The sequence below is a fragment of the Thunnus maccoyii genome, chromosome 15, assembly GCF_910596095.1.
Source record: "Thunnus maccoyii chromosome 15, fThuMac1.1, whole genome shotgun sequence".
NCBI lineage: Eukaryota > Metazoa > Chordata > Actinopteri > Scombriformes > Scombridae > Thunnus > Thunnus maccoyii.
The window spans coordinates 19,473,032-19,500,585 of record NC_056547.1 but is presented as its reverse complement, the minus strand read 5'-3'; the positions used below and the strand labels follow the sequence as shown (position 1 = coordinate 19,500,585).

The window sequence follows — 27,554 nt, the reverse complement described above, 5'->3', positions numbered from 1 at the left end:
CAAGTAGAAAATCTCTTTCAGTCAAGTTCGTCCATTCCCAGTGACCTTGTAGAAGAGTCAAACCACTGACCTGTGTCTTGCCCAGGAGTGTGTAGGCCAGCTGGACCTTGGTGTAGTGCGCAACATCAAAGTGCTTACAAGTCTTCGACAGGGCGACATCAAGCTGCTCCTGGAGCCAGAAATAGTTGGATGACAAAGGGAAAAAGGGGGGAAATTGAGAGTAAAGAAAAAAGAGAAGGATTATCAACGTTAAACCAGGGATTAAGATATAGATGTGCAGATGTATAGCTACTACACAAGGCCAAAGGCAGGTAATTGGAATGTGTGTGTGTGTGTGTGTGTAAGTCTTTGACAAAGAGATAAAAAAGAGAGGTCAGAAAGTAAGACGAGGATAGTGGGAAGCAAGGAAGTACAGGGATGTGGAATGACCCTGACAAACTAAGCCGACCTCAAAGAAAATGGCGCTGACAAAAGCTAAATTATCAAACATCTTGCATCACTTCACATCTTCTCACGCCTTCAGTGAGAAACTGCGCATGAACCTAAAGCAAAAACTACAGCTGAACGTTTTAGAACTTAATTCACAGTCCAAAGTATAGTGTGGAAAAACAAACTATAAACTGATCTCATTATATGATCAAAATACACACTGAAAATAAATCTGATAGTGTTTTTTTCTTGTGGAAAAAGAAATGAAAAAATAAACTCAAAGATACTCATTTGAAGATTAAAGCCATTATGTGTAGAATTGCGAATTTGCATCTTTGGTGCCCCCTAGTGGTAGTATCAATAAAGTCACTGTGGCACAAAGCAATGCAGGTGCCCAAGGACACAGAATGAATGAGTTGAAGGCAACATATAGATTGTGCCAATTTTCAATGAGATTTTCCCACTTTGTTAAGAAACTCAAACTCATGGAATCACAATAATTGGACATATGATATAATCACTTAAAAAAGCCTACATGTAGGGGCTAAGTAGGAAAACAAGCTGGAAAATGATACATTACTAAATACAGTGACAGAGTGATTTTTGTTCATTGTGACTTTATTCAGTGAAAACATTGCCAACTTGGTGTGATGCCTAATGTCGAATACACCTAACAACAGTGCATACCTCACAAAATAAATTCACTGATGACATGTTCTCTATATTCCTACTGCGCTTGGTCACCTCTCAAGAGCAGCTAGTGATGCTTCATTGTGTTTTTATTTATTGAGAAATTGCTCAACTCAGTTGACTGGTTGGTTGCTTTTCTATAGAGTGCCTAGACGGAGATGGTTAGCACGCTATGAAGAGTGATGTGTGTAATGTGTGTGTGTGTTGTGGACAGAAGAAGTGTCGCCTGTAGAGAGAAGAGATGTTACACACTACACCGACCACCAACAAATGACAAATTGAAAAGTATCTTCACTCTGGAGGGCTTGTATGTGCATGTGCATGTATGTATACTGTATGGCATGTTTATGTGTGTAAATACAGCATATGTTTACTTAAATGTGTGTTTTGGGCTCTTAGCAATTGAGCTTAGCACTTGAGATAGACGAGTAAGCAATATAGCTGTGAACTATGCAGAGTGAAACACTGCTCTTGATGTTTGCGACTGTGTTTTGTGCAAGTGTTTACCTATGTGATTTTAGAGGATTTTGCTTTGCTTATTCACAAACTCAAGCTGACAGGTAAACAAACAAGCACCTTGGCGCATGTGTGCTTACATGCACGTCTGCTTCTTGTGTACAGACAAAACTGTAAGTAATTAATCTACTCAAGCGCAGCAGCCGCAGCAGCAGCAGCAGCGGAGCAGAGAAAATTGCTTTGCATACCATTTATCACACACAACTATCACAACACAACTAGAGATGAAACAGATATAATTTACATGCTTGCACACTCATAATAATGACTTTCTGAATATGTCAATATTTGGCAGACCCAGAATGAGAAAGCCAAACTATCAACATGTCAAAATGAAGTATAAATTGCTTCTTTCAGATGAGGGCTTCTGGAAAATTACAGGGTTAAAGCAAAGTATTATACACCGCTTACAGTCTCTTTACAGATATCGCTCTCAAATAATGGAATTAGAGATAAGGCGGGGAGGCACATACCTCTATTTGCTCCAGAGTGTCTTGTAGTTTGGAATTCAATTCGCTGTGGGGGAAAAAAGGAGATTATTGAGGTTACGTTACTAAATCCTGAACCAGAATATGGAAGCAAATAAGTTTCATTATTGATTTATCTATCCGTATTTATTTATAATATTTTCCATTTAGTCTGTAAAATATCACAAATAATAGAGAAAAATTGCCACAACAATCTACTGGAGTCCAAGTGAGTTAATAAAATGTCTTATTTTGATCGACCAGCAGTCGAAATTTGAACTCAAGCAAACAAGCAAATCATCACATCTAAGAATCTGTAACCAACAAAAGTTATGCATTTTTTACCAATAAATGACATAAATTTTAATATTTCAATTATGAAAATTGCAATTAATTGGTTGTCTATTATACTTTTTATACCAAAGCAAGCATGTCACAAACACATCTGCTGCATAAACTCATCTAAAGGATAACTAATTTATTAACAAGCTGCAGCCTTGTGTCCCATAAATCTGTTCCTACAGTACAGGGTAACAAGGGAGCAAAAATATAAGTGATGGATGTATTTCCAACAAATATTTTGTGAGGAGGAGTCCTTTTTGAATTTCTACAGTGGAATCCACTATATAAATTATATTAGCGTAAGGGGGTGTGTGTGTGTGTGCGCAAACTATCACGGATACAAAACGCCTACACATCCTTGGAGCATCCTCCGATTTCGCCTCATCCTGGGAAATGCTTTCAACTCAAAAGCTGAGAAGTAGCAACAGAAATCATGACTATTTTACCAATCCCAAGACGCAATTTCAATTCCCTTGTGACTCCCTGCACTGCACCCATTCATAATCATCCTCTGTTCCACTGTCTCCCTAGCTCTGTCCCTGCGTTGCTCGGGGTCTTTTTCAGGTCAGCCTGCTCTTATGTTGTGCCTTGTGAGACCGCAGTCGCTCAGGGGAAAGAGTGTCCTTAACAAATTGCTAATTAAGCATCTCAGCTTCAGCTGGGGATAGAGAGTGAGGAGGAGGGAGCAGAGAAAGCGAGAGGAGACTGCAGATTGAGTCCCACAGGTCGTTTGCACACAGGTAACAAAATGAGCCTTCCAATTCAAAATTTGAGACTCTGTAACGCTCTCGTATATGCCTTTGTGTACATGTATGGAGGGGTAATAGATGGGAATACACACACACTGAAAAGCAACAGTTCCTAAAAGTTGAAACATATAAATTATATATATATAAATTAATCATATGAATTGCTTCAGAAACAGTAGCCGGTATTCTCGGCGGCAACTAAAATTGGAGGTCAAGATAATGAAAGCATACAAAATAACTTGACTCAGCTACAGAAGGGTGCACTGATCAATAACAGGTCCTGACTACTGAAGAAATATTATAATATTGTCCATATGCAAGGCCCCAGAGAGTGCTAAACAAAGGCTAGCAGTTCCGGCAGCCAGACTAGGAGATACAACAGAGGAGCAGAGGCCAACAGGATGAATGCTCGGTTCATCTTCAGAACATTCTAGTCTACTCCCACGCTGCAGTGTGGTAGAGCAACAAGAGCTAACCCACGAACTGAGCAAGTACTGGAAAAGCATATGAAAGAAAAAACTCATGACGTAACACAAGTGATAAGGGGTTAAAGGTTAGTACCCTCCAGCCAAAGTGTTTGTGGGATGATTGAATAGTCAAACAACACATGAAGTCAACTCCAAGTTATCATCCGGTCCTCCTGTTATTTTGTCCTTGTTATAAAATGACACTGTCCATTGATTGTGCATACCCTACATACTGGCACCCTTCCATGATCAGACAGAATGCATAAATAACAGATGAGGAGAAAAACCTAATTAACAATCTATTCCCGAGGCGCCATGGTAACTGAATGGTTACAGCACATGCCACATAAGTGCAACGTCCCTGGTTTGACTCCGGCTAGGGACCCTTGCTGCATGTCATGCCCCCTTCTCTTCCCTGCTTTTCTGTCTGCTTATCCAATAATGGTAAAAAATACCCCAAAACATATCTTAAAAAAAAAAAAACACAATCTGTTCCTTGCTGGGAACAGGAGGACTGAAATAGAGTTATGTGGAAATCAGGGGGAGGGGGTGGGGTTCAGCTGGTTTTCAATTATCACTGGCAATAGGTGTCCACAGGGCCTTGAGGCAAGTCCCTCCACAGTGGCTTGCTGACTCGATAAATAGGCAATCTGTGGCTTCGTAGATCCGGCCGGATGCTCTGATTTTGTGAGAATGCCATTTTTGCCGGAGTCATGAGTCACCCACTGTTACAAGGCAGGCGGAGAAGCAACAAAGTCGTAGGGGAAGGGCTTTGAAGAGTGAAACACAGTGAGAAGGGGCAATGGCAGCCACAACTATGCAGGTTGGGAAGCAGAGTTAAAAGAGGAGAGGGTAAAAAGAGAAATATTCAAAGAAGAAAGCCTGGAGACAAAGCTGGGGGAATGTTGGATTGTTTTCTTGTTTTCTTGAAGTGCAAGATTTTGTGTGATATTGAGACATTTGGTTCTGGCATCTCTAGTGGAATTGTGGCCATTTCTACACAGATAGAGCTCTCAGTTATGGGCCCCGAGGTTACATGGGCTCTAACACCAACAGCTCACTAACTTCAGATGGCTCTCGAAGGACACTTAGACAACCATTCTGTTGGGCTCCCCTCTGTTTTTGTTTGTTTGATTGTATTTCACAAGACAACTGGCATCTGTTGTCGGTTTGTGCCAACTTCATCATAAAAGCAGTCCAATCAACATTAGGCAATTAGAGTATTTCAGGTAATTTCTTATTCTAGAAACACACTTATCATACAATTTTCTAGGATTACAGGAGTATTTTACTGCTATTTATAATATATACTGGTCCACTAATAATAGTGTGCAACTCTGCTGTTACACCGACTCTTCCATCTAGTAGTTTATGTGAACATCCAATTAAATCCAAACATTTGGAAAGAAGATAACATGTCTGTCTAAAGCAGGTTAACTGGAGAAATGATTGCATAACTGGAGCTCATCATGAAAAAAAAAAAAACTGTAGCTGCAAATAAACAAAAATGTTTATTATCTCGTTTCTTCCAAACATACAAGCATGGCTGAAAAAAATACTAATTGGTGCACACTCACACAAATGCACACTGGTTCAGCCCAATTTGTAGGTGTGAAAGCAAGCTGCCAAAGTGAAAAAAACACCCCCAAAACAACACATAGTTTATGACTAAAGTAACAAACATGACTTTGAATCCGCCCTAAGATCCTGCTGATTAATATGGAGATCTTCACTGGCACACAATCACCCACTCAGCCTCCAAAAGAATATATACAACAACCACAAAGAGGAGAAGGAAGGTAGCGTGGCTCTGAATAACTTTGTGAACATCGGCAGCACTTACAGTATCATGTTGGGCAGCCTGACCAAAATTGCTTGTGTGTTTGAGACGGTGAATATCCATGACACAGAAATTAACGCAGCTGCCCTCTCTTCTACATTTTGCTCCTCTTGAGCCACCTTGCCCTTCGAATAGATTAGAACGCCTGAACAAACCACCTGCTAAGGATACTAAGGAGGCAATTAGCTGAAGTGGAGATCTGGAGGAGCTTCACCTAGAATAACCCATTGACACACTGGTATAAAATAACTAGTATATTGTAGTTATACTAGTTTACTTGTATATATGGATTAAATCCTAGAAGTGGACAGAAAAGCTTGTTAATGGTAAGAGATGTTCTGTATAAAAGCTACCTGTAGCATATTTCTTTCATTGCTTTGCATAAGGATTCTCAGATGTAAAATAAAATGATTATAGTACATTATATACAAGCTGTCCCTCATACTGCATCCTCATATCCATAAACCCTGCAGAGAACAACCTCTCATTTATTATTACTATAATGAAAGTGAGGAGCAAGAGATGGTGGTAGATGTAGAGCTGCAACAATGAGTCGATTCATTGATTAATCAATCGACAGAAAATTAATCAGCAACTATTTAGATAATCTAATAATCGTGTTAGTAATTTTTTTAAGCAAAAATGCAGCTTCTCAAATGTTGATCAGACAAAACAAGACATTTGAAGATGTCACCTTGAGCTTTAAGAAATTACAACATGCATTTTTTTCTATTTTCTGACATTTTATAGACAATACGATTGATCAGTTAATTAAGAAAACAATCAGCAGATAAATTGAACATGAAAATAACCGTTAGTTGCAGCCCTAGGTAGATGAGAAGCTAACATGAATTGATGTTGTAGATCTTATGTCTTTCATGATTTCTTCCAGGCTGAATTCTAATGATGTAAAGAAGAAAACAAATCAAGGACGTTCTTAAAAAAAACAAAACAAGGATGATTGCTAATCATACACACCCAATCCCGAATGGAATGTATTCTATGATTTATGTAGGTATTACCATAATTTATTACTGACCCAACATCTTTTCTCATTTACTCATTCATTCATTACTCTGTAACGTAGCCTTGAGCAGCTTTGTTTTTCTCTGGCCAGGAGCAGCTTCACTGTTTATGAACACTGTGCTGACATGAGGGGTCTCTAAGCTGCCCTATAGCTGCCCATGTGGACCACCTGATGAAAATGGACCACGGCAGGGCATGAGGCTGTGTAACTGCTTTCTTGGGAAAACAATATTGACTTTTAAAGGGTTAGGGACAGGAAGAAAGAAAGGTCAGGAATGAAACAAAGCCTCCATGTCGGGCATTCAGCGGTGCATGGAAAAACATTGCTACAAGATTAAATCAGAGTGCATCAGACCGGCAACTAGCTGCTTATAGAGGCGGTGATGCGGCAGTCTGGGTTCTAGCAATTTTGGGCAGAGAGCTGCATGCTAATGCAAAGCATGACAGATGTGTGATCAATGCACTAATGTTAAAGACCATTGCTAAAGTGGTATTAGCATATTGCAAAGGAAAGCACAGGTGAGGAGGGCAATCGAATTTCTATCCAGCTGTCACCGACACAAGTTTGCTAACACATCTGGACCGCATATGGATACGGCGACACTGATGATCACGGTCGCATTTCCTGGCTGATTGGTTTGTTACAGTGGGAGGTACAATTGGTGGGAAAACAAAGTGGATCCGTTCTACACACCGCCATCCTCTACTGTCATTCAGCTGCAAAAAAAACCAGTACATTCAGCGAGTATCGCTGAATGGACATGCCAAGCTGTTAATGACAAGTGAAGACAAGTGATATCCACGCAAATAAACAGCAGCTGCAAGTGGGAGTGAGGAATGGGAGGAATTTTCCTTACTGATCAGCATTTCCCAGCAGTCAATCTGTCAGTCAAACGGCATCGTAACAGCCAGAGACCCATTGTTTTTCCTTTTTGCTCTGTTAATATTCTGTGGTAAGCGAGTCTTGTTAGTGTTACTGGTGACATCAACTCACTTCTATGGGGCTTTTTTCCTATGTTTATTCAAGAGGTCTTTCAATTTGAGAGCATTATTTATTGATTTCACGCTCAGATTTTGTAATTCTTTCCCTCAAACCCTGCCCTTGCTCTCAAATAGCCACAGCTTGCGCTTAGATTTGCTCTGCTTCTGCTCAAACTGTATGCTTGCCCTCAGATGTATTGTTGTTTGCACAGATTTCCTGCACCTGCTTCAGCACTTCTCCTCACACTCAGGCTTCTTCTGTGCACTTGTGAAACGTCTGCTCACAGATTTTTTGTGCAACCATCCTGTCAAAAAACTCCCAACTAATAGAAGGCCAGGTGTAGTGTCGACCAGTGAAATTATCCCTGCCTCCTTGCGGGCACGTTCGCTTTACTTCTAAGAGCGTCCTGTATGGGCAGCTACTCGTTAATCAGGTTCATCCACTCCCGCCCTTCAGGGATTTATTATTGTCTTTTGCTTTCTTGTACGACTTTTGGAATAAAAGGACAGGTTAATATATACACCAGTGCCCATACTTTTTACTATAATAGCTACATATAATAGTAGTATAATAGTGTATAAAGCAGTGTAATAGTGGCCATATAGAATACTGGGCAGCCGTCTGCATGTCTCTCTTTATCTTGTAACTGGATACCTTTTGATTCAGCAACTACCTTAGAACTAAAAGCCTTCACGATAAGAGATAAGCTATAATATGCTTCAAGCCAGCAGCTGCGTTCAAACATTCCAAACACTCCAGCACCAAACAACAGTGTTTACTTACACTCACTGAGACTTTGTAGACTTTTCTAAAGCTAAAAGCCTATTGACAATATTGGCAGATGGTAAAAACTACTTTAACGTCATAGCTGGTGTAATGGCACTGCCGCAAGGAAATGACAACGAACAAAATAAGAGGCATTTAAAAGCCCCTTAATAAGACATTTTTAGAGCAAAGCAATTCAATTCCAACCTTGGGAGAAAACATGGTGAAAACAAAAACTTATAGCATTCTTCGATCTGCAATTAGATGAAAAGATAGCTTCAATACTTAAAAGGAGGCCAATTTCTTGTACTGAAATAGAGTTGACATCAGATGATTTCAGAATAATACTACTAATCACATTTAAATCATATTTTAATCTATAAAGATTAAAATATTTTCCACCCGTAGAAAATACAGACCATGCCTTCTCCCATTTGGATATGACTAAAGACCACTCGATCAATCTGTTCACACTGTACCTGATGCAGCTGTAGTGTTTGAAGGTGCTGGCAGCCTTCTGGCATTCCAGACAGAGCTGGATAGCACCTGGATAATCTTCCTCCTGGAGCAACACAGAAGTGAGGTCATTTAATGGCATGTAAAAAAAAAAAAAAAATACAGCATATTCACTGGTATTTCATGTACAGTATAGTCTGTGAACATTTTAAAAATGGCTTTCAATGCAGAATCCCTACTAAAATTTGACCTTTGAAGTCAACTTTAAATATATCTCCACATGTGTATTAGTGTGCTTGTGTTGTGTGTGTGTGTAGGGGGGATTACCTCAAGCATCTCGCTGAGTCTTACATCTGTTCTTTGCTGTGAGGGGAAGAATGACAAGAGCGAGACATGAACACGCAAGAAAATCACAAACAGGCCAAAATATTGAGTGAAAACTAGCTCAACACTAGTTACATGATTTTGAGCTGTGACCACGTTGTTGAATGTATTTTTTGTATTATAATGATTATTGTACAAGAAAATTCTAAAAGCAAAAAAAAAAAAAAAAAAAAAAATCATTAAAATTAACTGCAATCTTTAAATCAGGTGAGGAAGACCAGTTGATTTATGTCACAATGGTGACCCACCACGCAGTGTCTCTTAAGGCATTTCAGACAAACAGTTCAGTGTTGAGTCTTGCAAAGAGTACGTCAGATTCCCAGAGGATCCGAAAAAAAAGAAAAGAAACACTGAAAAGTGAATAAAAAACTTCCCTCAGAATTACAGGGTACTTGCATTATGCTGCAGGTCAGAAAAGTACAATCGTCGACAATAATAGTACAAAAATAACTGTAATGTAATTATGGGTGTGTTCACTACATAAACAACTTTTACACAATTAATTAATAAAAGGAAAGTCTCTAGATGGTCAAAGGTCAGGCTAAATGACAGAAAAACACTCCTGGAGCCTGAATGGATTCAGCATCTTACTGCCACTTAAACAGGAGTTTCTTAACTACTTGTGGTTTAAAGTTGGTCTAACGTGGCTAGGAATGAGTTTGTGTTTTTGTGTGTTAACTTTACCAGCGTCTTGATGGTCCTCAGCGACTTAAGCAGGCTTGTCAGCAGTTGTCGTCTTCTCTGATTGGCCAATAGGCCCAGGCTGGCCTCTGTGAATCCTTCCTTTGCCACACTCAGTTGCCTTTAAGAAAAAAGTCACAGAGCAGAGAGAACATAGCGCTCAATACGGGTTCATAATACTATGTTTAACAAGCATTTAGAAGTCCAATACGTTGTGGTGAGAAGTATATCTCTGTATTAAGTACAGAATAGGTCCAGAACTGATGTAACTGGATCTATATTACTAAACAGAATAATACATAGTAGTGTTGTACTTTTTCTTTAGAGTCATTGTTGCAATCAATGCACCAGAAACCTATTTTACCAGCCAAAGATGAAATATATATGTGATTTTGGACAAAACTTGTATGAATATTTTAATCTTTCAATATTCCAGCTCCACCTAGAGGGGTAGGTCATGATGTCCGTTCTTCAACGGTATATCATGTGTAGTGGCAAGTTCATTTCACAGGCAAACAAAACAGTACAATTTGTCATTTGTGACAATATTGACAGGCTGAAAACATATGAAGGGAAGACACAGTTATCTAGGTTCTGACAAAAACACTTAGTATGCAGATGGAGTATGAATGGCCTATTTCAATAGCTATTTCATTTATATTAAGTGTATAATAGAACACTATTACCTCCTCGCATTAGTGCAAATGACAGCTGCCAGCTGCAGGTTGGTCTGTAATGCTGTCACTCTCTCAAGTTCCTGTGAACAAGCAAAAAGTTAGCAGTAAAAATGATTCTAAAAGACAAGGCAGCCTATGTATAAATACCAAGACATTTAAAAAGGTACTTTTTTAAAGATTCCCTGGAATATTCTTTGGCACTAATTTTGTTCAAACGTCTTTTTTTTGGGTGCTAAGAAAACATCTTCTGTTCTTGTAATACCTGTAGGACACAAAGATATTGTTTGACTGGTTCATGTGCAGTGCTGTCAGTGAGAAATGTCTCTAATGATGTCATTTACCAAGGAAATCACTTTCCCCACTAAGCTCTCCATACACATTAATAGCAATGCTCATGCACACATATTGTATATCAGGGCGCTCTTCTGTGAGGTGCATCCTGCTGTGAAAATTTAATGAAGTTAGATATCAGAGATGGTGTTATTATTGTGAGGCATGTATCATCAGCGCAGAAGTGCAATGAACTGTAGTTCAAGACAACAAAAACACACAGAAATTCATAGAAAACCTTTATTTCTTCAGAGCTTTGACATTTAGCGAAGGATCAATGAGCACTTTGCTCCGAGAGTTCAGTTATTATGCCACTTCAATGACCCCTACAGAGAACAAATACCCCCTCAGCCAATTCAGAACCGAGGGACAAATTGTATTGCTGTTATATTTTCAACTTTTCTCATCCTCTTTTTTGTTTTTATTTTCTTGATCTGCCAGATGTCATGCCTGAGGTGGGAGAGGCTTGTTCTTTGATCTTCTTTTTTTAATGTTCCATCACCCCTCCACAAAAAAAGGTCCAGTGTTCACAAAAATGTCCTCTTAACACTGTCAGATATAAAACAACCTTTTACCAACGGAATATAGTCTGGGGAAATTAATTTTCAACGGTAATAAAAAAAATAACAACAACATCAAAGTGGCACTTCAGCTGTGGATACGAGATCAATGATCCCATTCAAACCAATCTCCCCTCATGATCTTGAGTGTTGACGAAGACCTTGACAAGTACTCCAACGGTTTGCAAAGGTTGATTCAATAGAAAGGGTTTTCTCTGAGGGGATATTTACCATGCGACTCTTAAGCATTTCCACTCAGCAACTATGAAATTGGCTCTGTTAGCCAACATTACCATGCCTTTATATTTATCCAGAAAAATAATTCCATGAATACTTTTACAAATGTTACAAATGTGATACTAGTATTGGTGCCAAGTGTTAGTACAGCCAACACTCTGAACATCTCCATCAAAATTTTGATTTTACATGGTCAAGGGAAACATGGACTTGATAAAACACTCACATTGATGCCTTTGCGACTCATTTTTTGTTAGTGAGAACACTTTATTAATGCATGAAGGTGCTAGAGCGGTCTTTGTACATTCAGACGTGCATTAAAATGTGTCCTCAGAGTTTGCCCTTGTTCGCTACGCAGCAGGAACTGGCTGAGACTGGGCTGACTCACCAGGTTCAGCTGAGGAATAATTTAGACACTGAATCCACTAGATTGATTTACACACTGGGAACAGTGTAGTGTCTTTAGCACACACACCGTTAACAACTGTAGACCAGTACAATGTCTAGACTTAGTAATAGAGCCAAATTCATTGAAGCCAGACTCGTCAGAAAGTTCACAGTGAAAGGATTCAAGCTGTTTAATGCAAAGGCATCAGTCTCACAGTAAAATCCCAAACTCCTGACCTCACCAATATCATGAAAGTGACGGAAAGTCCAAGTTGTAAAATGAATCAATCGCTGACTTGCATATCAATAAGTAGTTTGGCTGGTTTAATTCAGTTCAACAGTCAAGAACATTCAGTGTAGTTACAAAAAAACATGCACTCAGGAGCAAGCCGGTCAAGGAAGGAGCCATTTCTACCCTGTATCCAATAGAAACTGAGACACCTTGGCCTTAATACACACATGCAGCTTCAAACAGAATCACATGCTCACCATGCTGAGTGCTCAATATGTAGCCTTAGGCTACAATTTGTTAATATACCGCTGCTCTGAGTTGTCTAACCTGTCTGTAAGCTACAGTTAACCTGACAAACATATGGCTCAATCAGTTTAGCTTGTGTAAGAGGAAATACCCTAACTGTGCACAATGTTGGACATTTGGTCGATCAGGTTTCGGTGGATAAAAGAGGTTAAATGGCTAGCATGAATGATTGAGATAATCTTGCAAAACATTACATAGAATAAGACTTAAAGTAAAGAGAGGCTTTAGTCCACTATGAGAACACAAATGCATGTATAGATGAGGATGTACTGCACACATACAGGAAAGGTGACCCTGCTCAAGTGCAATTAAACAATACAACCCAACTCCTACAACGTCCACAAACACAAGCCCTGGTGTGGGAAGTGAAGGTCGAGGAGAAAGAGATGTTTAGTGGCAAGGGAGATTTTTTTCAGGCCTTTTCATTCATATATTCATAAGAGGTCTTCCCTGCGACCCTCATGCACATTGACTATACACTGGCTCCCTGTCCACATCCCGCCTGCACATTCTAATAGTTTGGACCCTGCTCAAATAACTTTTTACAGTACGGTGAATGAACAACAAAGTTGGATGGCATTTAGGACTGCATGGACCCTCACCTGGAGTTTGCATTTTTTCATATATAGTAATTTTGTGTCTCTCCATATTAACACATAATTACCTAAAGGATATGTGAGCATACCCGCATATCTCCACACATATTAGCCATCCTGCCACATCCGTTTCCTGTCAATTTCTAGTCCCTCCAATGAAACAGCCTTAAGACCTCCTTGTAATTGGTAGGTATGACCACCAAGGTTGGACAAATTACCAATCTCTTTTAAAAGGAACTAGGGAACACAAACAAAGGTACATGCAGTGACTGTGATGAATAAGTGTTTCCAGTGGAAAATAATTGAACACCAGTGCAAGTCCATTACTTTGCAATGGTGTTGAGTGACCTAGTCAGGGCTACCTGCTGCAAATTCATTACAGCTTGGACTACCGCAAGGTGATCTCTCTTTCCTGACAAGTCGAAGGACGTGAAGTTTGGCCACTCAATTCTAAACTGCCTCTTTTAAACTGGGGTGATAAGAGAGGGCAGTTATTTTTAAATCACCCCACTACCTGTTTTATTGTTTTATTCCAGCAACTCATGGAAAATAATATTACATCTGTCAACTTTAAATGACCAAACTCAAGTGCAGAGGTAGACAAATGAAAGACAGGGCAAGCAAAATTGGAGCACGTGAAAAACATACATTTAGTGATCAACTGCTATATATGAATCAGAAGATAATGGCTCTGGCCTCCACGTAACCTTCCACGAGGTAGCTTGATCACACTTTTTATCCTTTCTGAGTGCAAGGGGAGGCCATGAGTCACTGTAGGGCAACAACAGTGATCAGACACAGGCCCCAACAGAAGAGAGGTTAGTCACTACATAGCTATGAATCACATCAGATGCTTAGCGGGCCATCATTTCAAGCTCTAAGCCAGGAGAAGCATGTGTGTCTGCACAATTTATGAGTCCACTGATGTGTGTTATACACAGCACAGCACGCACGCATTGCAGAAAGGCAGCATTGTGCCCTACGACTGTGTGTTTCTGTGGTAGTGCATGCTTCTGTGTACATGTTTGATGAAATGTCACAGTAAGGAGATAAGGAGAGTTGGGGAAGAAAAATAGTAGAGAAAGTAGTAGGTATAAAAGCGATGAAACTCTTCATATAGAAGTAGGTATGTTGCAGACTAGCACAGTGAGAGGGGCCTTGTAGATGTTTGTCCCCATTTTGTTCACATTTTCCATAAAGCATATTTGGCACAGGTCATATATACTAAAGAAATCTGCAAATTAAGAGACATGCATGTCCTTAAACTTGATTTCTTTTAAGTCTCTAAGTCCTTCTGTATGCTAGGCAATCGCAGTAGTAGTAAGCAGTGAAAGTAGTGAAAATCTGTCTTGCGAGTCATTGTGATATTAATGCAGCGTATGTAGATACTGAAATGCCCTCTGAACTCCACAGGGCATCTGTAGACCAACTGAATATGGGCCAAGATGGGTCAATGGAAATGCCCCTGAAATCCTTGGCAAAGTCTACTAATAAGCCCTGCTGTCATTTTGACTCTCGGAGTCACAGGGAGGGTCACAGAAATAATGATCAATTTACTATTCATAGACCAACCTTCAGATGGCTTGACAATGGCAGTAATTTGACTGCAATTTCACTTCATACCATATTTGTTAGAGCTGTCACTGGTCTGCTGCGTGTTGTAGCGATCAAAGCTTCACTGATTAAACGCAAAGATTATATGTTAATACCTTTCTCAAAAAGAATCAAAAGACCAACTCATTTATATAGAACGAAAAAATAAAAACACACATGTAGGCATTTTGGCATGTACACAAATATTTGGTGCCGTCCTTCCCAGTGATTTTGAAGCTCACTTGATGCAGCCACAAATTACATACAGTACACTAACACAGAGATATGTTTACTTAGTCCTGACAGATACTGATAATGCACCAGTCAGTCACAAAGATGTAAGAGTCATTCCTCTCCTTTTCCGTACGGCATTGGGTTCAGCAAACTATTTGTGACTTTAATGTTTGAAGGATCAAGAATGTTACTTTTGCTGCAGTATTCATTTCTAAACAGATTGACGATGTATCAGTTTTACAGCAGTTCACTACTGTCAAATGAATAAAATCAGTACAAAGAATCATTCTGACTCATCACTACAGCAAATATGGTCTCCTGTAATCTCTGGTCTCCACTGGGTCTGACCAAAATAGACTGAATAACAGCTTACTTGATATAAAGACACACACACACTGGTTCATTTCAGTTCATTGCAACATCACTAGACAATCAACGAAGGGATTTTATGGACTTAAGTTTTAATTCAGAAAGTGGTGAGGTTCTGAAAAAAACGGGATTATTGCCCCACTTCCTTCTTTCCTACTGCAATGGTTATGAAAATTTTACCTCATCTGGATAGCAGTTAGCAGTCGACACAAGATGACACAGTATCAAAATAACCTGATGCCCAATTATAACATGTCATAATTTGAGACAAGATGCAAAAAAATCCCCAAAATGACACACATAAGCGATGTATTTTGCAATGAAATTTAAGTGAGATGACTGCGTGGGACAAAAAAAGAAAAAAAATTTCTTTAATGTTACCTTAAGTTGACACTGGAAGCTTACCTTGACATAGGCAGGCTGTTTCTCCAGAATGAGATCTGCAACCTTTTTAGAAACCTACAGAGAGGAAGAGAGAGAGCAAAGATGAGAAATGGAATATAAAAAAAGAGTGAGAGGGCATTTTTAATGCTCTTCCTACAAAAACAGCTTGGGCAGTGTAATCTTGCTTTAGAGAATGGAGCAAGAATAACAATCACATACAATACGTCTCTATCTAAAACACAATATAGCAAAAGCCTTTTAGGAGTCTCAGTTTCATTTCATTCAGTGTCTGTCTCAATACCACTCTTGTTTATTTCAGAGAATCTCTATTTTCTCTGCTCCTATTGTATTTTCCAATGTTCTATCCCCTACTTTGTGCCTTTTACCAATTTGAGTCATAGCTGAGGTGAAATTGCAATTATTTGAAAAGTATGTGCCCTGCTTATGGCATGAAGCACAATATTGAGTGGGGCAATGAGATCAATGTGACCCTCTGCCATGAGTGTTGCCCACTACTGCTTTTAGTGGAGAGGGAAAAAGCTGAAGAACGCTGAGGGTCATTGGAAATAAAATGAATCATTGCCACTGTGAAGGACTATATACACAAGGTGAAACAGAATGGAGAAGGTGCTGGGTGTTTTTCTTCTACTCCATCCTTGGATACTGTATGTGTGTATGAAAATTGCAGTTGCACAGTTGAGTTAGTGATCATTTTCCAGTTCACCTTCTAATCCAGAAATGTATATTAATTGGCCAGAATAAACTTAATAAAGGCTAATACACAGCAAAGGATAGGTTCACAATTTTTCAAGTCGGTCTAAAAACAACAGTCAGGTGCCCATATGAACACTGAAACAGGTTTTGCTTGCTGTAATCATTCCTCCTGTTCATATTGACCATTAAGATCCCCTCAAAATGTGCTTACAATCAGGTATGCAAACAGGTAAGGGGTAAAAAAGATGAGAACATTGTGTGAATAGAGAAAACATATTTGTTTTATATGCTCATTTCTTATTACTTTAAAACATATTTGCATCTACCTGAAAACTAATTCTAACATCCACTATGGGGTAAAACAACCCTACATAAAACACATAAATGGAATCAATAGATGTGGGAGGTGAATACATCAACAAGACAAAAACAAGAACAACAAGAACAACAAGATAAAAAAGTATGTTGGAAATCTGCTAAAAGTAGCTTCTTTATTAATGCTATTAACATTCTTCCACTACCAGGCATGTAACTGGTAAAATTCATAAAAAGCATCTAGTTTATATGCATAATTACATATGACAAGTAACATAAATGCAAACGTGAATTCAAACATTTGTCTTTGTTTACTATAATAAAACTACAATAAAATTATGAAAAAAATAATTCTATGACCACGAAGGAAACAACAGAAATCAAACCATGGTCACGCACAAGACACCCTTCAAGAGGTGCATTAGAGGTTCTCAGGGTTTAGAGGGCTCCAAACCACATAATTGGAATCCTGTGCTCCAAAGCAAGGATTTGTATTGCTGAAGTTAAAATTGACCAATTCTCCTCGGATCTACACAAATCACATAGGTGACCATTTTTAATCTCAAAACAGTCAATTTTCAACAAAAGTTTGCATCTCTATACAATGTACGGGGGACAGAATCCACAGCCCTTGTTTTGACCAAAAATGTATTTAAAAGTTTATCTTAAGATATGATGAAGGTTCAGCAGTCTGTGTTAGTCAAATAAAAATGATATCTTCCACAGCTACAGTCTTTTTAGTAAAAAATTCCCTCTTTCTGTGTGAGTTGTCAATGGACCGTGTTTTCCTGTTCAGCTGCAATGGAAGGATCGTAACAAAAAGAGGGAATTGGCACTAAAAAGACTGTAACTTTGAAAGACATTGAATTGATTTGACTAATTTGGATGGTCAAAGCCTTGTATTAGTTTTAGATAAACCTTTAAATACATTTTTGTGTGGAAGAAAGGCTGTGGATTTTGTCCCCCATCACTAACATTGAGAGTGCATTATGGAGGGATCTCTTAATGTCCAGTATGAACAGGGGGAATGATTATAGCAAGAAAAACATGTCTCAGTATTCATTTGGGCACCCAACCATTGTTTTAGGACAGACTTGAAAAATTGTAAACCTATCCTTTAAAGGAAGGTGAGTGCTCATTAATTCCCTCAGGATCAATAATGTTTCTATCTATCTAAAGGGGAAGAGGCCAACATATAGACCCTAGTATGGGTCAAGCTCAAAAAGGGCTGGATCCCACATTTCCTTCCTGTTAAACACACACATCTTTCAAACTTCACACCCCCAGTTTGTAATGCAGGCTTTCTAGCCCAAACTGAGATAACCCTGGTGACTTCATGATGACATCATCCAAGTTATTTTTCTCAGACTGGACAAAGCTCCTCCAGAGCCACAGAGCATATAATACGACAATTTTCACAGGCTGAATAGTACTAACTATGAGGAATAAACTAATTTGTGTGAGAGTGCCTCTTTAAAATAGGCTCCCCAGTGTAACATGAAGGGCTATTTCATGTAAAAATTTACATCCCAGTAGATGTTCAGTAAGGGCTAATTTCTAGCACTCATGGGCAAGAAAAAAAAATCAATTTCAGTTTCAATGTCAAGCATGAACCTTTCAAATCTTACTACAAATACATGAGCTGAAAATCAGTGTGTGGCTCAATATAATGACACTGTACTCAAGAGCACTGCCATAAGGATGAAGGAAAAGCCTCCAGCAGCTACAGTAAGAACAAATCCAGGAGACCAACCCTCTTTCTCCCACTCTCAGTGAGCCATTTCATTCCAATTTCTGTGTAACTACGCACACACACACACACACACACACACCAAGTAGACATTTTAAGTATATTCAGAGCAGTGAAGAGGAGTTCATATCTGCTAGTATGCAGTAGACAAGGCTAGGGGCGGGGATGACATTTCAACATGTGTTAAGTATGCATGGTGTCCAGCTGGAGACCTGAACAGATGGTGAATGCAGGTCAACTGAAACTGTTCATTCCACAGGGTCCGTATGAACAGTGTGTGTGTGAGTTTTTTAACATTCAAATGTATGAATAAGGTGGTCACAAAGATTAAAAAATATTCAGTGCAGGGGATTGGGCAAGGGAATGGTGGAGAAACAGAAAATAATGTGGAATCACATTAAAGAAGACCTGATGGACACTCAACCGTTCACCAAACTGGCCCCAAAATGAGGTCATAACGCCACCTATTGGCAACCTATCAACTGCAACAAAAAACTTTTTAAAAAAGGAGTGAGATCAGAGCATAAACTCTTAATGGAAACCCAGCTGTGAGCAACTGAACCCTCCTACCTGAGCCACAAGGCCAAAGTCATTAGATCTCAGCCCGCCCTCACACACACACAAATGGAGGCTAATTGTGCAGTAACTGGGTTGCAAAGTGAGCACAGTTCATGCAATACTTAGCAGATGGAGTAAATGTTGTCCAAAATTACTAACTGGCGAAGAGCAATAATTAGTTCAGACACACAGCAAGACAATGAATGCATCTTTTCCCATCGGGACACTGACATGTGCCATGAAGGAGGAAAAAAAAAAAAGAGGAAAAATGAGTGAAGGAATTACTGTCACAGAAGAAGACAGATGACACTCAGCAGCTCACACACATTATCTATAAAAAATGGAAAATATGCTCACAGAGTTTGAACATGTTAAACAGTGATTAGACAGTTTATCTAGCATTTGCTGTACTCTATAGATATATGACAGGCATAAGAAATGTGACTGAAAAAGCGTATTTGAGACTTCCTGAGAGTATTTATTAATATGTATGAGTCAATTAGGGCTTAATTAGCTCATACTAATTGGGGTTGGTAGCAGTAAAAAGTATCGAGCAGCTAAGTAATAGAGAGGGTCAGTCATCCTGATTAACAGAGCTCAGCACAGAGACAGAATAAACTCAACAGCGAGGGTTTCCACTGGTTACACAGGGCAATATAAGCCATATTTATTTTGAAGTAGTGCTATAATGCACTGGTCCTTCACTTCTAAGGAGAGATCATTTTGTTTTTGATGTAGCGAAAGAGAACCCAAATTGCCAAATGAAAACAACATTTGGAAAATGTATTTCAAAGGTCCAGTGTTTGGTATGTTGTGTCATACGCTGTCAGACTGACTTCTAAATGGGGTGTTGAGACACTTCCCTGCTTTTCAAAACACCGCTACACCCAGCCTTTGAAGCTATCTGTGTGTGTCTGTGTTCATGGGATGATGTGCTACTCCGTTTTTACGCTCACACACACACACACTACCTGAAACTTCCCCTGCACAGCATGACATCGTTTCAGCCTGATTTAAACACGGGCAGAGACTGAACAGTCAGGCAGAGTTTAGGCAAAGGTTGCGTAAGCAAACTGAGAGAAGGGGGAGAATTCATTACTGCTCCAGGAGGGATAGTCATCCCGAGCTTTCAAGTTTCATTAAAAATTGAATATGTTCGACCACGTTATTAGCATCGCCTCTTCCGACATCTCTGCAGCCTGTTTTAGAAAGTCACCTTCACAGATGGAAGAGCTGTAATGCAAAATGTTGTACCTTCTACTAGATTGTACTTAAAAAGGTGTGAAGCAGTATGAGGATGACCACTTTGTTAAAAACACAAAATGTGAACATAGGGTTAATTTATTGAAAGGTCTTGGGATAAGACTAGAACTAGGATTAGATTCAGGTTGGGAAAAGTATTAATGGAGACAGTAGTTACGGTTTTGGAACAGATGACAAATAATTTCAATGATGCAAGCATGTGTCCACATTAATTAAGGCTTTCTAGCAATTGTGAGGTTACATTGGCACTATGGCAACAGCTCACAGCCAAACTGCGTGTCTGGATCCTGACATTTTTCGTACGAGCCGAAGTCTCGCAGCACGAAAAGGCAATTAGCCATGAGACGAGCCCCTGCCAGCGTGTGTCAGAGATGCCAATTAAGCTCGGATACTGTGGCAGAAAGACGAACAGTTGTTCTCTTCTGTGATACCACAAAAAGTCTCTTTTTCTCTGATACAGATGATTCAGGTGAGAGGGGAGGAAATAAAGAAATTGAGGATGTATTTGTGTGTCGGCATACCAGATCACACACGCTGAAAGAGTGAAAAAAAAGGATGGAAAAGAGAGTTCATACAGCACACAGTACTGCATCTTTCTCACTTTCATCTCATGTACGTACACCCCCGCCAGTGCACACACACACACACACACACACACACACACACACACACACACACACACACACAGGAACACACACGCTTAAACCAAACTGCTTTACAGCTTAACTAATGGCGTCACAGATAAAGCGTGTGGAGACCCTCGGCATCATCTGAGAGGAGGAAAGGCTGTCACAGGACAGCCCCATGGTGAGAATGTGAAAGCCCTATTATCGCTTCTTCGGAGGGCTATGCTCTATTTCACACACGGACGACTGCGTGTCTCAGTAGGCAGCGATGTGTGTGAGTAGGAGACTCGGTATGTGTACAGTGAAAATGCACACACGTAAACTGCCCACCTGTGGAGATGGTCTTCCTATCAGTGGCAGCAGGGGATGAGAACCACATCCTGTTAACAGTCGTTTACATCTAGGACTTCACCACACATTTCACATAATGTTTACTTCACTGTGTGCTACTGTATATAAGGTTTCAAATTAATACTAAAAAAAAAAAAAAAATGTTTTTAATTCAGCAGCCCCTTTGAGCCGTGCTCTGCTAGCGTATATCAAACATCCTCCTGTATCTCATTTGTAATGCATAAGAAAATACTGAGTCAAGCTTTAGAGCTCCCCATATTGAACCAAATTGAAGCATGAAATCAATCAAGGCAACATCTTTTTACCAGGTAACATATATAAGGTACAAAATAGAAAACTGTTGTATCTGGCAAGGAAGGGAGTCATTAGTTAGTGGTCAGAAATATTAACTGCAGAAGAAAGTCATTATTCAGAAATGGCTACAAGTGTAATCCCTGCCTCCAATTAATTAGACTAGAAATGTCTGACTCAACAGCAGGATGTGAAGACTTCTTGAGAGAGACTGGAAAAACATGAATACAGAATATTTCTATAAATTTTTGTTTTTTGCTTTGGGGGTTTTTGGCCTCTTCCATATCATGTGTTAATATAAGTACAGTTGTTTAATGTGCACTATTTGTGTATACTACACAGCATATTTGTAAACCCATGGAAAGCATACTGTAAATGCATTTTACATGTATGGAATCTTATATGTTATTTTACTTTGGTGTCTTTTAATTGTCAGTTTAATTTTATTTTATTTTTTATCTTTACATTTCACTTCATTATGATGTAACGTTCCTGTTTGAACTCTATTGTCTCTTTCTCAGCTTTCTTGTTGATGGACATATGGCTTTTAATATGTACAACTGCAACAACAGCAGATTGGAAGTCATATAACTAGGATACAAGATGATTATTGGCAAAAAAAGAAATTTGTGCTTCAAAAAAATAAATATAATCAAATCAAAGGACGCACACACTGAACTTCAAAAAGCCTCGAGGCATTGAGTTAGACAAACAGGTAGATGGTTTGCTATATAGGCTCAGGATTACAGGTTTGCACTGATAAGCTTGCTGAGAAACATAGCTGCAGATTTTATGCCCGACAACACACTGGAGCAATTACCATGGCTATTCCCAAGAGGTGCCTTCAGGCTCACAGCCAGAGAGAGACACAGAGAAAGAGAGAGAGAGAGAGAGGGTGTGAGAGGGAAAGCGGGAGTACATATGTGTACTCTTAGACTTTTCAAACTAATAGGTCTCACCGTGCCACAGGCCACGCAAAGTCTAGAGCGTCCTCTCAACTTAACGGACAGCTCTGTGGGCAAAAAACAAAAAGTCGAGCTGATAGAGACAAACAGGTGTGTGAAAGTACAGAGGCATGTCAGGAGGGAGGGTAAGTGGGCGAAATCTGCGATGGACTGTTGGGATCGAGGGAGCGGAGGGATCAAAGAGCTGCTTTCTCTCCCACGTGTTTCTATATATAGAATTTGTTGACAGGCCAGCTCTCCAGTCTGAAAATGTTAGTACCTGACTGACCTCAGAATGACTGCCGCTATGGAAATGGTCCTCCTGTCACTGATGTCACAAGAGCCTGCTATTACAGGTAAGGCACAAAGAACTCTGGATATCTGAGAGACCAGACTTGCCTGATTATTATTATAAATTACTCCGTTTGCAGTCTGTAAATTTACCAATCACAAAAGATATTTGAGCCTGAAGAAAAGATATAATTATGGCAAACGTCACCATGTCTGTGGTGTCTACAGCAGTTCATGCTCCTGTCTATCATCATGCACACGTTGACCGCAGAGGCATTAAAGATGTTGTCAGGCAGCAGCAAATTGTGGCAACAAGTGTTAGTTTCTTATAAGATAATAAAGTTTTATTTTATCTAAATAAAAACAGAGCCATGTCAGTGATAACAGAGCAAACTCCATGAAGATGAGGACCATGTGATACGGTTGAATGCAAAGATGTTGACTTTCACTTTAATGCTTAAAATAAAAACTTTTGACAGACTTCCTTTGATGTCTTGATTTTTAATACATATGCCAGTGTGTGTGTGTGTGTGTGTGTGTGTGTGTGTGTGTGTGTGTATGTGACAGACAGAGATACTTACTGCAGCCTGTTGTCTCTTCAGCTTGTCTCTATACTCCTCCAGCTCCTGCAGGTTCAGCTCAGGTGGGAGTTTCTATAATCGCACACAAACAGATACAGACACGCAACCTTATTGTTTATTTACATCACATCCTCCTACACAGATGAGAGCGCCCGAGACTTTTGCAGACACATCTGCAAACACAGTCTTTAAGACCTTCTTTTATAAAGCAGCACGCTGCTTCCAAACATTAGTACAAGTCCCTGCTAGGTGTGTGTCAGACAGAACAGTATTTGAAGTAGAACTGTGGAGGTTCTGGCACTCAGGGCCACAAGAGGGATTTTGTTTATCTTGAGAGAGCTAATCTTCACTCCTCAGTAGGGCGCTATGATTTCCACATTGCGGAAAACATGGACGCAATCGTGGAATTTGATAATAAAAATGGAATCAATTGTAAATCATGGAATACAGTGAAATTTGCCAAAATGTGGATGCAATTTATAAAAATCAGGGTTTTCCCTAAGCGTTTTTTCACAGCGCCTTAGCAGAACAAACAGCAAAAAAACATGCTGAGAGTCTTGTTTTACTGTCATTTACTGGCGCGCTGCTTCTGTCCTCCACTGCTTCTCCGGCTCAGCTCCTCACACACACACACACACACACACACACACACACACACACACACACACACATACACACACACACACACACACACACACACACACACACACACACACACACACACACACACACCGCAGTGGACACAGTGAACCAGGTGAAGTCGATGACAACTACGCTCATTACTGAAAGTGCAATAAAAGCTTTGCGAGTAAAATGCCAATAAGAGTAATTTATCAAAACACCTGTTCAACAAGCATAAACATGTAGAAAGGTTTTGTCTGTAGCGAATTGTTGTGAACAAGCTAAAACAAAAGCTGTCTGTATGTAATCTAACTGTTTAGCTTAGTTTGCCATAAATCTTAAATGTGTCAAATTCTTGTAAACTTTGCTAGAGAGAGGAGGGCAGAGGACAGGAGGAAGGACTGATACTGACTGATGTCTGTGTTCTTCATTCTTTCTTAACTTCACTCAGTATTTTGATGTCAGGAATATTATATTTCATTTTATGGAAATTTTAGATTTGTTTCCAGTGAGAAATCATTCAATTTATGTAGTGACTTTGCTGTTGCTCCTCTAGAAACAATATTGAGTTATATTGGAAAATATAAATCAATTCTAATCCTGTTCTGAATTTATTCTTTTTTAAAAATAGTAATTCAAAAAACCCAATTCTTTAGTAATGAAAAAGAACCAGTAAGAGTATGAATCAGGCCGATAAGGGTTTGGATAAGATAAAGATGAAAAATCCTAATGATACTCATCCCTACAGCTGACTGAGCAAATCGCTGTTCAAATCCCTTCATAAGTCACATTTCACTATTGTTATTTTGTGATTATTATTTGTTATGACACACAGACGATTACTCATAAAAATGTGAAGCTTTCTTTGATTAAAAAATAGTGCAATGTTGTGTTGCATCACTACAAATTCACTGATATATATTCATTTCATTCAATGTATGGTTAAATTTTGGATACTTTCTCATTGAAATGTTGAAATTTTATTCATCCACCACATGATTAAGACACTCTTTCTAATGACAAAATGTGCTTAAATCGTAAAGCACAGAATTCAGAAAAAACGGAAAACATGGAATTTGGGAAAAAAATTTCATGGACTCTGGAAAAAATCCAACCACATTTCAAAGGGCCCTACCTGAGCATCTTAATTTTTCAAACATATCTCGCTCGGCGTTTCAAGGAGATTACGCCGGTTTCACCTGTGTGACTGAAGATAGCTAGCTTATCCTCCATTCAAAAAAACAAAAAGAATTTGCTCAATAAATACACTTTGCCAGATCATAAGTCAGATTAGTGAAGAAGGTAGAGGGCGTTATTTAGTAAACAGCAAACAAACTCTGCAAGGGAAAAGGAGATATTGCAAATCCATGGCCCAAAGGATTATAGGTAATTACTTTCCCCTTGACTGAGAGTCTCATTTCAGATGGTGTAGCAATACCAAGATAAATCTAATGAGATTTCACACCCTTCTTCTGTTGAGCGGATGCAATCCATCAATCTGGATGTCAATGGTAGGCGTGCAGCTCAGCAGAAGCGTAAGAGACAGCTGCTCAGGTGAGAAAGAGCTTTAACTCTGCCAGTCAGATGGGGTTCAAAGAACAGGAAACCATATTTATACACATGAGGAATGCAATATTGCTGTTATCAGAAACACTCAAATTTGGTGGGTTTGATGGAATTATTATAGTATTGAGGGGGGGCGTGGGAACTTGGGATCGAGTCTCTTGTTGTTATGGATATTCCATAACTGACCAGGACAACAGAATGTCAAGCTGTACTCCTCTGTTCTCTCAAACAGAAGATAACACATGTTGTTTAATAAACCAGGAGCCTCACAGGCGAACCAAGGCCAGAATGCAGGTCATCATCAGACGCAACAAGACAAACCAAAGATACAGATTTAGGTCATAGGTTTATGATTCGGAACTGACGAACTAGTTTCTATGATTGGCTTAAAGGCTGGTTTTGGACTGTGTGGGTCAGACGAGTTTGGGGACACCGTACGAACAGAAGGTGTCCCTTGAGTCGCTCTCCCTTGCAAGGTTCTTCATTAAAGTTTTCCCAGAATCATCATACGAAGTTTGGTTTGGTCTTCTCTTCTTCAAACTGACAACTGCCAGTGCATCAGCTCCGAAAATCCACAACAATTTGGCGTCACGAACAGGATTTCAACACAACAAAGACGTGGTAAGTGCATAATTTTATTTTATTATTGTGCCTTACCATGTCTGCGTTTGACGAAATCACAAAGAAACTGTGCATCACTTTCACTTTAAAGGTGGTCACAAAGTGAACAAAAAAAAAAAAAAAGCAAAAAGCTGATGGTTAAAGAATCTAAACACATGAAAATGTGTTGAAACTGTGCAGTGATAAGCAGGTGCAAAGCATGTGGTTGTGAAGAGGTAAAAAAAGGCAGAGTTGAGTGAGTCTTAACTCCTGCAATGCCACAAAAGTGGCTGGGATTTCTGGGCTAGCTTCGGGCTACGTCCGGCACAGGGGGACCCACCTGAGGTTTAAACTATAGAAAAGACGTTTTCGGGGTAGGATTTGGCCTATTTCGTTTAAGCCAAGATCGGGGATCATCCACTCTGTGTCCTGTGAGAAATGTTTTCAGACTTGGGATTCTAAGTCCTAGAGTCGGGCGCCGGTAAAAATTTTTTCAAACAATAAACAGTGTACACAAGACGAAGAGTTGCTTCGTCGGTTTGGCTTCAGATCACTGCTATTGCACCAGGAAGAGAGGTGTAAAAAAAAAAGAACTTCGGTGATGCTGGGAAAGTTTTGATGTGTCTGTTTTGTGTTTGATGTGTTTGTTTGTGTGATGTTTTTAATGTAAATGTGTTAAAATGGGCAACAACACGTCTAAAGCAGTGAGTAGAACACAATCTACTACAAAATTAATTCATTCACCAAAACACAAGAGAAAGAACAAATCTGTTTCAGTAGGAAACAAACGCACCAATTCAGAAGTAAAAGGTCAATCTGCCATTGATAAGCTTCCCGAAGCAAACCCCCACACACTCACAGATGCACAATATAGAGCGATGTTTTCTCCACAATCTCCGGCGGGAGTTGTTGGTAGATTGAAAGGATGGACTTTTGTGTTTCCATTTTCTTCCCTTATGAATCAGTGGACAGATGGCGAATGGCCATACGAAGGAGCGTTTGATAGAGATAAGCTTCAGATTGCTGAGTACAATGTTAACCCAGATTTTGGAAATCCATCTTGGGATAGTGCGTATATGAAAGATTGTGTAAATGTGTGGTTAACTGTTGCTCGTCAGAGGTGTGGAGTGAGTCTGGATGAAAAAAGAGTTGATCGTTTTTCTGATGAGTTCAGAGCAGCAGTGGAGAACTGTGTTAAATGTGTGACAGCATGTCACTTGCCTATGTTGGAAGCAGAGTTGCAAACCAGAGCTACAGAAATGATGAAAATTAAACAGAGGCATGGTGAGAATGTGAAGGCCATTTCCAAAGCTATCATATACGGTTGGGCAAAACGGCAAACTGATGCTCCCTCTCCACAAACTTTGTTGACCATTGTATCCAA

General features: G+C 39.5%; 1 protein-coding gene across 2 annotated transcripts in view; it reads right to left on the bottom strand.

Annotated features, from left to right (window-relative positions):
- The window catches only part of vps50 (VPS50 EARP/GARPII complex subunit), a 121,248-nt gene that overhangs the window by 76,419 nt on the left and 17,275 nt on the right, over positions 1–27,554 (bottom strand). For both annotated transcript variants that reach the window (XM_042434658.1, XM_042434657.1), the window contains exons 4-11: positions 23,384–23,455; positions 15,721–15,774; positions 10,481–10,551; positions 9,798–9,915; positions 9,057–9,092; positions 8,753–8,835; positions 2,109–2,151; positions 71–169 (exon numbers count right to left, since the gene is read on the bottom strand). In XM_042434658.1, the coding sequence (XP_042290592.1) occupies positions 71–169; positions 2,109–2,151; positions 8,753–8,835; positions 9,057–9,092; positions 9,798–9,915; positions 10,481–10,551; positions 15,721–15,774; positions 23,384–23,455 (576 nt within the window). The remainder of the gene's footprint in view (positions 1–70; positions 170–2,108; positions 2,152–8,752; positions 8,836–9,056; positions 9,093–9,797; positions 9,916–10,480; positions 10,552–15,720; positions 15,775–23,383; positions 23,456–27,554) is intronic.